General features: G+C 65.1%; 2 protein-coding genes across 5 annotated transcripts in view; one reads left to right on the top strand and one right to left on the bottom strand.

Annotated features, from left to right (window-relative positions):
* Positions 1-1,373: 1,373 nt before the first annotated feature.
* On the top strand, positions 1,374-5,149 carry HRC (histidine rich calcium binding protein). Its single transcript, XM_075915848.2, has 6 exons — positions 1,374-2,191; positions 2,563-2,645; positions 2,782-2,850; positions 4,356-4,410; positions 4,506-4,542; positions 4,744-5,149. Exons 1-6 carry the CDS (start codon positions 1,474-1,476, stop codon positions 4,778-4,780), a joined length of 999 nt encoding a protein of 332 aa, XP_075771963.2. The 5' UTR covers positions 1,374-1,473; the 3' UTR covers positions 4,781-5,149.
* Positions 5,150-5,379: 230 nt separating this feature from the next.
* PPFIA3 (PPFI scaffold protein A3) overlaps positions 5,380-11,065 on the bottom strand; it is a 28,273-nt gene continuing 22,587 nt past the window's right edge. For 2 of the 4 annotated variants that reach the window (XM_075915845.2, XM_075915847.2), the window contains exons 21-30: positions 10,705-10,905; positions 10,122-10,184; positions 9,985-10,011; positions 8,590-8,765; positions 8,133-8,230; positions 7,657-7,832; positions 7,410-7,478; positions 7,033-7,195; positions 6,704-6,767; positions 5,380-6,532 (exon numbers count right to left, since the gene is read on the bottom strand). In XM_075915845.2, coding sequence (XP_075771960.1) covers positions 6,709-6,767; positions 7,033-7,195; positions 7,410-7,478; positions 7,657-7,832; positions 8,133-8,230; positions 8,590-8,765; positions 9,985-10,011; positions 10,122-10,184; positions 10,705-10,905 — 1,032 coding nt within the window. In that variant the 3' untranslated portion in view covers positions 5,380-6,532; positions 6,704-6,708. The remainder of the gene's footprint in view (positions 6,533-6,703; positions 6,768-7,032; positions 7,196-7,409; positions 7,479-7,656; positions 7,833-8,132; positions 8,231-8,589; positions 8,766-9,984; positions 10,012-10,121; positions 10,185-10,704; positions 10,906-11,065) is intronic. The other 2 variants (XM_075915846.2, XM_089770119.1) reach the window with 1 other exon arrangement.

The following is an 11,065-nucleotide window of genomic DNA, read 5'->3' as shown; positions in this document are numbered from 1 at the left end:
GACTGGATCTGACACACCCACATGCGTGTGTGTGTGTGTGTGTATGTACACGTGTTTGGGTGGGGGGTGGGGGCCCTGTTGCCAGGCCACCCCCGTTGAGTCGGAGTCACCTCGCCTACAGTGGGGTCCGGGACAGCTGTGCGTTCAGCTCCACCGAGGTCAATCCGGAGTCACGCCTGTTTGCACCCAGGCTCCATCTGGCGTCACTCCCGTGTGCGAGGGGGTCAGAGATGGATTCTGCTCTCAGCGCCTGGGGTCAATCCGGAGCCACTGCGATGGGGGCCAGGGCCTGATTCTGAGCTCAGCTCCCTGGTGAGGGGGTGTCAGTCTGGTGCCCCCCCATCTGCACCGGAGCAGGGCTACTCAGGCGTGTTGGGTCATAGGGGAGCAGGGCCCCGCCCTGGGGCAGAGTTCATAGCCCCCACGCCCTGAGCAAACAGCTGGTAGATTGGTGCTGCGCCCTGTAGCCAGTCTGGAAGGAGCGGGGAAGGAAGGAGGGGGCGGGGGGATGTGCCAGGATACAGGGGTCCCAAGTGCTGAACCCCCTGCCCCCCCATGTGAGGGGGTTGCATTCGTGAGTCCCCTTCAAGTCAGGACCAGCGGTGGGGGGGGGGAGGGAAGGGGGGTTTCCACCCCCCACTGCCGTGCACGGGGCATTCAGGGCCCTGCTGGCCCCGGCCCCTGGACGGATGCCGGGGCTGGGAATGTGACACCCGCCTTGGCTGCTGTGAGGCCGGGCAGTGGGCAGCCGGTATTTATAGTGCAGCCCCTGCGGTCGCTGTCCTCTTGCCCCATCAGCACATTCCTGCCCCCAATGCCGCTGCCCCCAGGACAGGGGTCTAGCTAAACCCCAGTATTCAGGTCCTTTCCCCCCCCCCCCCACGCTCACAGAGCCGAGAGAGAACCCAGGCGTCCTGGATCCCAGCTCCCCCCCACCCTGCTCTAACCACTAGACCCCCCCACCCCGAGCCAGCAACAAAACCCAGGTATCCTGGCTCCCAGCCTCCCCCCCCGCTCTAACCACTAGACACCTCCCCCCCCCCACCATGAGTCTGCAGCAGAACCCAGGCGTCCTGGCTCCTAGCTCCCCCCCCACCCTGCTCTAACCACTAGACCCCCCCATCCCAAGCCAGCAACAAAACCCAGGTATCCTGGCTCCCAGCCCCCCCCCCCCCCGCTCTAACCACTAGACACCTCCCCTCCCCCCCCGCCATGAGTCTGCAGCAGAACCCAGGTGTCCTGGCTCCCAGCCCTGCCCCCACTGCAGGACCCATACCCCAAGCTGGGTGAGCCAGCTGCCATTTATAGCCTGCCCTGGCATTTGGGGGGGAGCATTTCGTATAAGGGCAGCGAGGGCCCCACGGGGCTGGGCCAGGCCGCCATTGGCTGGGGAAGCTGGGCAGCTGGGTCTGTCGCTCAGAGGAGCCCAGGGCAGCCGCGGCTCCACCACTGCTCCGCTCAGTCCTGCGCCCTATGGCCCCCCCCACAGCCTGGCTGCTGCTGGGCCTGCTCTGTGCCCTGCATCCCCCTGGGGCTCACGGCGACCATCACCAGGGCGACGTGGAACCTTCCCAGCAGGGGCAGCTGCATCACCACGGCGACCCTCACCACGGCGATGTGGAGCCGCCACATCACCCTGGGGACCACCCTGGCGAGGCTGAGCAGCACCATCATCGCCACGGCGACACAGCGCTCCCCCAGCAGGCCGAGGGGCAGCCATATCCTCACGAGGCCCCTAGGCCTGGCCACCACCATCGCCATGGTGACGTAGAACCGGGGCAGCCACATCACCCTGCAGACCACGATCACCATGGCAATGAGAAGCACCCTGAGGAGGAAGATGCCCATGGGCACCATCGCCATGACGACGAGGAGGAAGAGCCCCAATGGCACCATGACAATGGGGAAGATGCCCACGGGCACCATCGCCATGGCGATGAGGAGGAAGATGCCCTTGGGTCCCATAAAGCTCACGGCCACAGGCAACCCCAGCCCGAGGAGGAGGAGGAAGCTGCGGAGGGCCATCCTGGGCAGAGTGACGAGTCAGACGAGTCCGAGGAGGGGGAAGAGGAGTCCGAGGAGAAGGGCCTGAGGAAGCCCGGCAGGGAGGAGAAAGAGGGCCGGGCCAGGGAGAGGCATGTGGAGGAAGGCCAGATGGCCAAGCAGCGACACGCGAGGGAGGAAGACGAAGGTGAGAATGGGAGGGGGGGGACCAGCCATGAACTGGGGCCCGGCAGGGGGTGGGGTGGTGGGGATTATCCAGGAGGCCCTGGCAGGAGAAGGGGGCACTTGGGGGGCCCAGGCAGTTCATCACCCATTGGCCTGCCTGGGGGGCTTTGCCCGGAGTGAGGGTCAGACGGAGGTCAGGCTGGGCCGTGTGTGCCAGCCCCATGGCCGGCCAGGAGCAGAGTGTGGGGCCCTTTTCTGAGCTGCTGTGCTGTGGGGAGAAAGGTGGCGGGGGGCAGAGAGAGAATCCAGGAGTCCTGGCTCCCAGCCCACCCCCCCACCCCCGACTGGGCTGGGCCACAGGCGTCTGGGTGGCAGCACTGTCTGTCCTTGCAGAAGGGGAGGAGGAGGAAGAGGAGGAAGACGCAGAGGACGGCTACCAGCCGGGCTCCGTGTGCCAATACTGCGCCTTCTGCAAGGTAACCCCAACCCCCCTCGGGTCTGCGTGGCAGGAGGCCCTGGGAACCGGGACACCGGGGTCGCTTCATGGCTTGGGGAGGGGGGAGGCTGGTCTGTGGTTCCTGCCCTACTAACGCCCCCTACGGTTCATTGCAGCACTGCGGGGAGTGTGAGAAGTGCCCCTGCCAGGACAGTGACAGGAGCCAGCACTGCCGCGCCTGCCAGGTAGGGGCTGCGAGCTTCCCCGGCAGTGCCCTGGTCCCATGAGCTTCCCTGCCACAGTGCCCCTGGCTGGGGATGCCAGTGCTGTGAGCTTCCCCCCCACAGTGCCCCTGGCTAGGGATCTCAGTGCTGTGAGCTTCCCCCCCACAGTGCCCCTGGCTGGGGATCTCAGTGCTGTGAGCTTCCCCGCCACAGTGCCCCTGGCTGGGGATCTCAGTGCTGTGAGCTTCCCCGCCACAGTGCCCCTGGCTAGGGATCTCAGTGCTGTGAGCTTCCCCCTCACAGTGCCCCTGGCCAGGGATCTCAGTGCTGTGAGCTTCCCCCCCACAGTGCCCCTGACCAGGGATCTCAGTGCTGTGAGCTTCCCCCCCACAGTGCCCCTGGCCGGGGATCTCAGTGCTGTGAGCTTCCCCCCCACAGTGCCCCTGGCTGGGGATGCCAGTGCTGTGAGCTTCCCCACCATAGTGCCCCTGGCTAGGTATCTCAGTGCTGTGAGCTTCCCCGCCATAGTGCCCCTGGCTAGGGATCTCAGTGCTGTGAGCTTCCCCGCCATAGTGCCCCTGGCTAGGGATCCCAGTGCTGTGAGCTTCCCCTCCACAGTGCCCCTGGCTAGGGATCCCAGTGCTGTGAGCTTCCCCGCCACAGTGCCCCTGGCCAGGGATCTCAGTGCGGTGAGCTTCCCCCCCACAGTGCCCCTGGCTAGGGATCTCAGAGCTGTGAGCTTCCCCTCCACAGTGCCCCTGACTAGGGATCTCAGAGCTGTGAGCTTCCCCCCCACAGTGCCCCTGACTAGGGATCTCAGAGCTGTGAGCTTCCCCGCCATAGTGCCCCTGACTAGGGATCTCAGAGCTGTGAGCTTCCCCCCCACAGTGCCCCTGGCCAGGGATCTCAGTGCTGTGAGCTTCCCCCCCACAGTGCCCCTGGCCAGGGATCTCAGTGCTGTTAGCTTCCCCGCCACAGTGCCCCTGGCCAGGGATCCCAGTGCTGTGAGCTTCCCCCCCACAGTGCCCCTGGCCAGGGATCTCAGTGCTGTTAGCTTCCCCGCCACAGTGCCCCTGGCCAGGGATCTCAGTGCTGTGAGCTTCCCCCCCACAGTGCCCCTGACTAAGGCTCCAGGTGTTGCAAGCTTCCCTGCTGCATTGCCCCTGGCTGGGGATCCTGGTGCTGTGAGCTCCCCACAGTAGTGCCCCCAACACTGAGTTTCCCCGTGGCAGTGCCCTGTGTGCTGTGAGCTTCCTGTGGCAGTGTCCCTGGCTGGGGATCCTGGCTCTGCAATCTTCCTGCAGCAGTGCCCTGGCGCTGCGAGCTTCCCCACAGCAGTGCCCCTGCCATGGGGATCCTCCCTGCAGCAGCAGATCCCCGGCCTGCGAGCTTCCCTGTGGCAGTGCCTCCTGCGCCATGAGCTTCCTCCCAGCAGTGCCCCAGGTGGAGATCCCAGTGCTGCGAGCTTCCCCACAGCAGTGCCCGGATGGTAAATTAACTTCTCTTCCCTCTCCCCTCCCCCCCAGTATTGCCAGTTCTGCTACATGTGCCCCATCCTCTGTGAGACAGCCTGCCAGCCAGGTAAGTGCCCCCCCAAACCCAGCCTGGCGGGACAGGGCCCTGCTGAGGGTGTCGGGGTGCCTGCCTGACCCCCCCCCCCCGCTTCTGTTTTGCAGGGAGCATCATGGATCAGCTCTCGGGGGCCTTGGTCCAGTAAGTGACACCCCCTCATGCCAGTTTGATTTGGGAAAAGGCCTGGGGGGGAGCAGGGCTTGACCCCCCCCTTTTGGTGAGGAAGCACCAGTTTAATCCTTTTAGGGGGGCAGGGATCCCAGTCCCAAGGGAGGGGCTATGTGTGTGTGTGTGGGGGGGGGGGGTCACCAGTTTAACCCTTTCCTCTCCCCCCATCCCCAGGTCAGTCTCATCGATCTTTGATCACGAGGAGCAGTGACCGGCTCCCAGGAAGAACTCGGGGAGACCCTGGCTGACCTCTGCCTCTCATGGGTTAAAAGATGCCAAGCAGCAGGGAATCCGGCCCCTCTCACCAGGCTACTGGGCTCCCTGGTGCCCAGCGGGGATGGCGGGGTAGCTCTTCTCACAAATCAATGTGGGGGGGGGGGGGGAGGAGCCACTGACAATGCAGTCGTCCCCCCAGCCACGCTAGGCCCGGTGTGGAGTCTTTCCCGTTTAGCTCCGCTGTTCAGCTTGCCCCAGGGGTTGGGAGACCCCCCCCCCAGCCGTCCCCTGCCCCCAGTTGTATGTTTTATGTTTCCTGGGAATAAAATTTGCCCCCTTCCCTCCTGAGTTTATTGGGGGGAAGTCAAGGCACGCCCGGGTAGCTGAGCATTGTGGGCATGGGGGGGGGGGGGTTATGTCAGGCGTGGGCTCCCCCCTCAGCACCAGCTGCCTCTGGGGTGGGGCACGGAGCTGGGGCTGAGGCGGGACAGGGGTTAGGACGGGGGAGTGAGAATGCAGCTGCTTTCTCCCCTCTTCCCCCCGCCCTCGGTCAGCCTCCAGCCCCGGACAGACAAAGACGTATTTTTTCATAAACATTTTTCTTTTTTCTTTTTTTTTTAAACGTTTCCAGCCTCCCCCCTCCCTCCCCCAGCCCCCTGGGGAAGTGGGAGGGGCTGGCGCTCACGACCCATCCCAGGCAGCTTTTTTTTTTTTTTTTTTTTTTACATTTTTTTGTAAAGTTTTTCCTCCATTTTTCCCCCTCATGCAAAATCCCCCTTGCCCCCCCCCGAAATAAAAACAGGGCCCCAAAAATAAACTTAAATTAACCTGGTGGGGGGGGGGCCTTAAACGAACGCTCGTTAGACGGCAGCAAAAGTCATTTCCACCAGCAGCCACACCACACGTATGCACAGAAAATACAACTCGTATGGTACAGCACCCGGGCCAGCGCCTCCCGGGCCGGCAGCCCCCCCCATCCTGGGGCTAGTCCAGAGCCCCGGGGCCAGGACCTCCTCTGGGCTAGCCCAGAGCCACTCAGCACCAGGAACCCCCCCGGCCTGCCCTCCCCTGGCTAGCACCTGCAGTGTCCCCCCCCTCCAGCCCCATTCCCTCCGTGGCTGGGGGGGGGGAGAAATGCAAGGGAATCCCCCCCACAGAACAGCCTTTGTCTCAGGCTACTGTCCCACATGGGGTGATGCTACCCCAACCTCCACCCTGGGGAAAGGGGGGGGTGGCCAGGAGGCAGCCCATGGGGCCATGGGGGTGTGTGTGGGGGGTCAAATGGCCCCCTCTTTTAGCAGCAGACAGTTAACCCTTTGAGGGCGAGGGGGGAGGTACAGGATGCCAGGGCAGAGACACCAGGCTTGCGGGGGGGGGCTACAAATTCGGGGGGGGGTGAAGAGATAAAAAGGGGGAGGGAAACAAGGCTGGGGGGAGCCTTTAACCCCATTCACATTCTTGGAGCCCCCCACCCCATGACAGAACAACAACAAAGAAACTCCAAACACACTGGTGGGGGTCATGCCCCGGATCCCCCTTCTCGGGGGAGGGCTCTGTCCCCTGGCCCCTCCTCAGTGTCCACGGGGTGGGGGTGTCACCCCCCCCCACAGCAGCAGCAACGCCCCCTGCAGGCCGGGGCAGGAGTAGTTTTTGGGGGGAGGGGACAGATGCAAGTCCCTTCCCTTGTTGGGGGGGGGGGCAGGCTCCCCCGTCAGCAGCAGCAGTGTCCTCCTTCGGCCTCTGGCACCTGGCAGAGAAGCAGAGAATGAGACTGGATCCCCCCCGAGGCTCCCAGCCCCACCCCCCTCAGGACAGGGCAGCTCCCTCCGCCCCCAGACTTCCAGCAGCCCCCCCCCCCGCACCCCAAAAAAGGGCAGGCCCAAATGGGACAGAACAGCTCCCCCTCCCCCGCACTCACCGGGGCTAGCAGGAATAGGTTCGCACAGAGACCCCATCGCCCCGCTGGCTGGGCAGGGAGTTTCCTGGGGAGGGGGGAAATAAGGGGTCAGAGGTCACACATCCCCACCCCAGAGCTAAATCAGAAATCCTAGGGCAGAACTAAGCCAGTGCTGCAAGCTTCCTCACGACAGTGTCCTCAGCCAGGACACGCCCCGCCCCCCCTCCACCCCATGTGCTGTGAGCTTCCCCACAGCAGTGCCCTCGGTCAGTATACAGCCCTTCCGCCCAACCCTGACAAGCTTGCCCCTGGATGCTGCGAGCTCCCCTGGGGCAGTGCCGCAGCCATACCTTCAGGCTGCACCTTGCGGAGCTGCACGGTGGGAGGGGCGATGGCACCGGAGCGAAAGTTGGGGGGCAGCATCTCAGCCGAGTCGGGGCTCACCCCCCGCAGGTCCTTCTCCCGGAACATCTTCCGCCATGATGGGGAGCGGCTGAAGGTCTTGGTGCTGTCCTGGGGGCCGGGGGTCAGAGGTCACAGAGCTGGGGGAGCCTGGGCGTACCCCACCCCTCTATATGGGCTGGGGGGGTGTCATGGATTATGTGGGGGCTGTTCTGTGGGGTCGGATGTCGGGGGGGGGGAGCTGGGTTGCACCTGGACAGGCTGGGAGGGGACCCAGGAGACAATGCCCAAGGGTTGGGGGGCACATTCGGGGGGCGGGTCTTACCTCATCCAGCCGCCGGTCCGTTCCCATGGCAATAAGATTCGCAAATTCCTTCTCCAGGAGTTGCCGCGCCTGGAGGCCAGAGAGAACCAGCATGTGGGCGGGGGGGACAGGAGTCTCCCCAGTACCCACTGGGTCCCGATTGAACCCAGCTCTTCCCTTCCACACTGGCACCCCCAGCCTCTCTCCCAGAGCCCCCCCCCCCCCCGGTCCTTCCCCTCCCCCACTCCCTGCCCCCGCCTGCGCTGACCTGGGTGTTCTGCGTGGGGATCTGCAGCAGCAGGGCCAGGTCGCTGCAGTCGAAGGTGTCGTCCAGGGCCAGCAGCGCCCCGTGCACCCCGCTCTCCACCAGGTTGTTGGCGAATTCCTTCAGCCCGATCAGCTGCACCCAGCACATCACCCGCTCGTTGGACCAGACCATCACATCTGGGGGGCGGGAGAGGGTGGGGGGGACAGGGTCACATGGGGCCCCTCACTCCTGACCTCCCCGCCAGCCCTGCCGGTGCCCCTCACTCCTGACCCAAACCCCTGCCAGCCCAGCCTTGCCAGTGCCCCTCCCTCCCACCCCACAGCCCCTGCCAGCCCAACCCTGCCCCTCCAGCCCTGCCAGTGCCCCTCACTCCTGCCCCACAGCCCCTGCCAGGCCAGCCCTGCCGGGTCCCCTCCCTCCCAACCCGCAGCCCCTGCTGTGCGGTGGGGGGTGCGATGGGGGGCCGGGCTCGGTACCTTTGACCTGGTTCTGACTTTCCTCCCGTCGCAGCTCCAGCTCCTTGCGGTCGTAGTTCAGGCGTTTCAGGCACATGATCCCGTAGTGGAGACTCACCCTGGGGGAAGGGGCAGCAACGGGCCCTTCAATGTTCGATGTGGGGACCCCCCCTTCCCTGCCATTGCATGGGGCCAAGGTATGCACCAGAGCCCCTCCCCCAGCCCTCTCCTAGAAGTCCCCACCCCATTGCTCAGTAAAGCAGTGGGGGCTCAAGTCAGAGGGGTCCCTCAGATTCGGAAGTGTGGGGGGGCCACCTGAGCAAGTGGATGTGGGGGGGGGGCGTGCCTGGCCGGGGATGGGGGGGAGGATCAGAAGACAGGATCAGAGAGAGGGGGCCGGCATTCAGGGGAGCCCGTCCCTCACTGGGGGGAGCCGGGTGTGGGAGGGCCGGGGGGTAGCAGCCCCCCCATCTCTCACCGGTGGAAGCTGTCGACCATCTTGAGCTGACCCCGCAGCTCCTTCTTGTTGAGGTGGTCGAGCATGCGGGCGTCCACCAGCGACTCCATGAAGTAGCTGCGGTACTGGGGCAGCCCCAGGCTGGGCAGCCAACCGTTCCCCACCCACTCGTGGTTCATGTCGCCGTAGGCCAGGATCTGGGGGGAGGGGGGGGGGGCACGTGAGCGCCCTGGCACGGCCTCCGCCCCCAGACCCCCAGCTGCGGACCACGACCTCCCTGCCTCCATCCCTCCCAGATCCACCCTGCAACCTCCCTGACCGCCAACCCCGCCGCCCTTTGACACCTGCCCTGCCCATCCAGCCTCCCTACCCTACACCCACACTTCGCCCTGCCCTATGACCCTTGACCTCCCACCCCTGAACCGTGAACTTGGCCCCAACCCCCAAATTCTCACCCTGCATCCCCCATGGCCTCCTGGCCTCTTCCCCTTTTGACCCCTGACCTCTCCCGGCTACGGCCTCCCTGACCTGGGACCTTCTGCTCCCTCCAAATCGCTAAACATCCCTGACCTCTGACCCCAGTCTGCTGCCAGAATAGCCCAATACCCACAATGCACTGCAAAGCCCATGGACTACAATCCACATTGCAGGTCAATAGAGTACTGCAGACACCCCCCCCCCAAACACAGTGGAACAGTCCATCCCCCCCCCAAAAAAACTCCAGGCACAATGGAATGGTCCAGCCCTTCTTTCCCCTCCCCTCAGGGACAGTGCATCATTCCTGCCTTCTCTCCCCACCCTCCCCAGGACAGTGGAACAGTCCACCTCTCCTCTCTCTCCCCCCCATGACACAGGAACAGTGGGAGGGCCCGCGCCCAGACAGCTGTGATTGGCTGCATGACGGGGCCAGCGCTAGAAACATGAATGGCATAAAATGTGTGTGAGAGCATGTAGCCACACCCTCACCCAGCAAGCCACGCCCACAACCAGTCTAGGCCCCGCCCCCAGTCTGGGCTGGGCTGGGAATTTGTCAGCTGCCAGAAAAACCACCAAGTCTGGGGTGTTGGTGCCACCTGGCTGTGAAGCTTTGCGCCCTCACCACAACGCCCGACGCGGCGGCCACAGCTCACCCGCTCCCCGACCACGAGGGGTGCAAAATGCAACAGCTGGCTGCCCCCTGCACACACGTGTGAGAGGGGTGACGTCGCACGAGAGCCAAGACACGTGCGAGGCGTATATAAAAGAATGGGTCAGGGTGACGGGGCGCGCGATCACACGACAGCCCCCGAAATGGTCACATCAGAACCAGCCCCTGGAATGACAGCTGGCTACAGGGAACCCAGGGGTGACCCGCCACAGGCCACGCCCACCCGCCACAGGCCACACCCACCTGGTCCATACTCCCACCCACCCTACCTGCTCCCAGCTGATCTCCTTGCTCTCCTGGGTGGGCGCAGCAGGAAGGAAGGCGGAGAGAGCTGTTAGTGCCCCAGCTGCGCCCCGCCCAGCTCCACGAGCCCCCCTCCCCCACGCCTCACACTGCCCCCACTCACCAGCTTGGTCGTGACCGTGAGCGACTCCATCTCCTCGTGCGTCATCCACACATTGCTGGTGGACTGGGGGGGCGGTCCACAAGGGTGCAGGACATATGGGGGGGGACACAGAGATTTCACCCGTAAGTTGCTTTAGGAGGGGACCAGTCCCAGTTTCTCCCATGCTGTGGGGAGCAGGGAAAGAGCCCTGGGTGCAAGCATTGTTGGGGGGCAGGGGTGTGGGGGCACCTATAGGCCTGCACCATGCAGGAGCTGGGGGGGGGACAATGGGAAGATCCAAGGGGGGGGTAGGGTGCCGCAGGACTTAACCATATGGGAGGGGAGACAGGTGGGAGCCAGGGCGCTGTGGGGGGGATGCCCAGGGGATTGGGGCATCATGGGGAGCCCTACCGTAAGGGAGCAGAGAGAGGAGGGAGCTGAGGGTTGGGGTGCCGTGGGGGGGACGCCCAGGAGAGTGGGGTGCTGTGGGGGGGGGGGGGAGGATGCCCGGGGGAGTGGGGCGCCGCCGGGGAGGACACCGGGGGGAGTGGGGCGCCGCCGGGGAGGACACCGGGGGGAGTGGGGCGCCGTGGGGGGGCCCTACCGTGCGGGAGCTGGCGGGGGCCGAGGGGCTGGTGAGCGACACCATCTCCTGGATGGCCAGGCGCAGCTTGAGGCGGTGCAGGGGGTTGCTGATGCCGATTTCCCGCTGGATCTCCGTGTCCGACAGGTTGGCCATGATGGCCCCGCTCTTCACATTGGCACGGCAGGCGGCCACGTACCAGGCCGGCATCCCCACCCACAGCTGCCGGGGCAGGGGCGTTAGGGGCGGGGCTGCCCCGGGCGCCTGGGATCCAACCCCTCTGCCCCCGCCCCCCTGGGTTCTGTCCCAGCCCCCACCCAGCCCAGTTCCACCCCCGTCCTGGGCCCCAGACACACCCCCTGTGCTACAGAGCGAGGGGGGG

Source organism: Pelodiscus sinensis, chromosome 18 (genome assembly GCF_052426305.1).
Source record: "Pelodiscus sinensis isolate ZL-2025 chromosome 18, ASM5242630v1, whole genome shotgun sequence".
Lineage (NCBI taxonomy): Eukaryota > Metazoa > Chordata > Testudines > Trionychidae > Pelodiscus > Pelodiscus sinensis.
The sequence above is the reverse complement of the archived record's forward strand: the minus strand, read 5'-3'. Positions and strand labels throughout refer to the sequence as shown.

Excerpts from the sequence above, each read along its gene's own strand:
- HRC (XM_075915848.2), top strand. The coding sequence starts at position 1,474 with ATGGCCCCCCCCACAGCCTGGCTGCTGCTGGGCCTGCTCTGTGCCCTG. Across the intron at positions 2,646-2,781 it reads AATACTGCGCCTTCTGCAAG|CACTGCGGGGAGTGTGAGAA; the intron begins GTAACCCCAACC and ends GGTTCATTGCAG. Across the intron at positions 2,851-4,355 it reads AGCACTGCCGCGCCTGCCAG|TATTGCCAGTTCTGCTACAT; the intron begins GTAGGGGCTGCG and ends CCTCCCCCCCAG.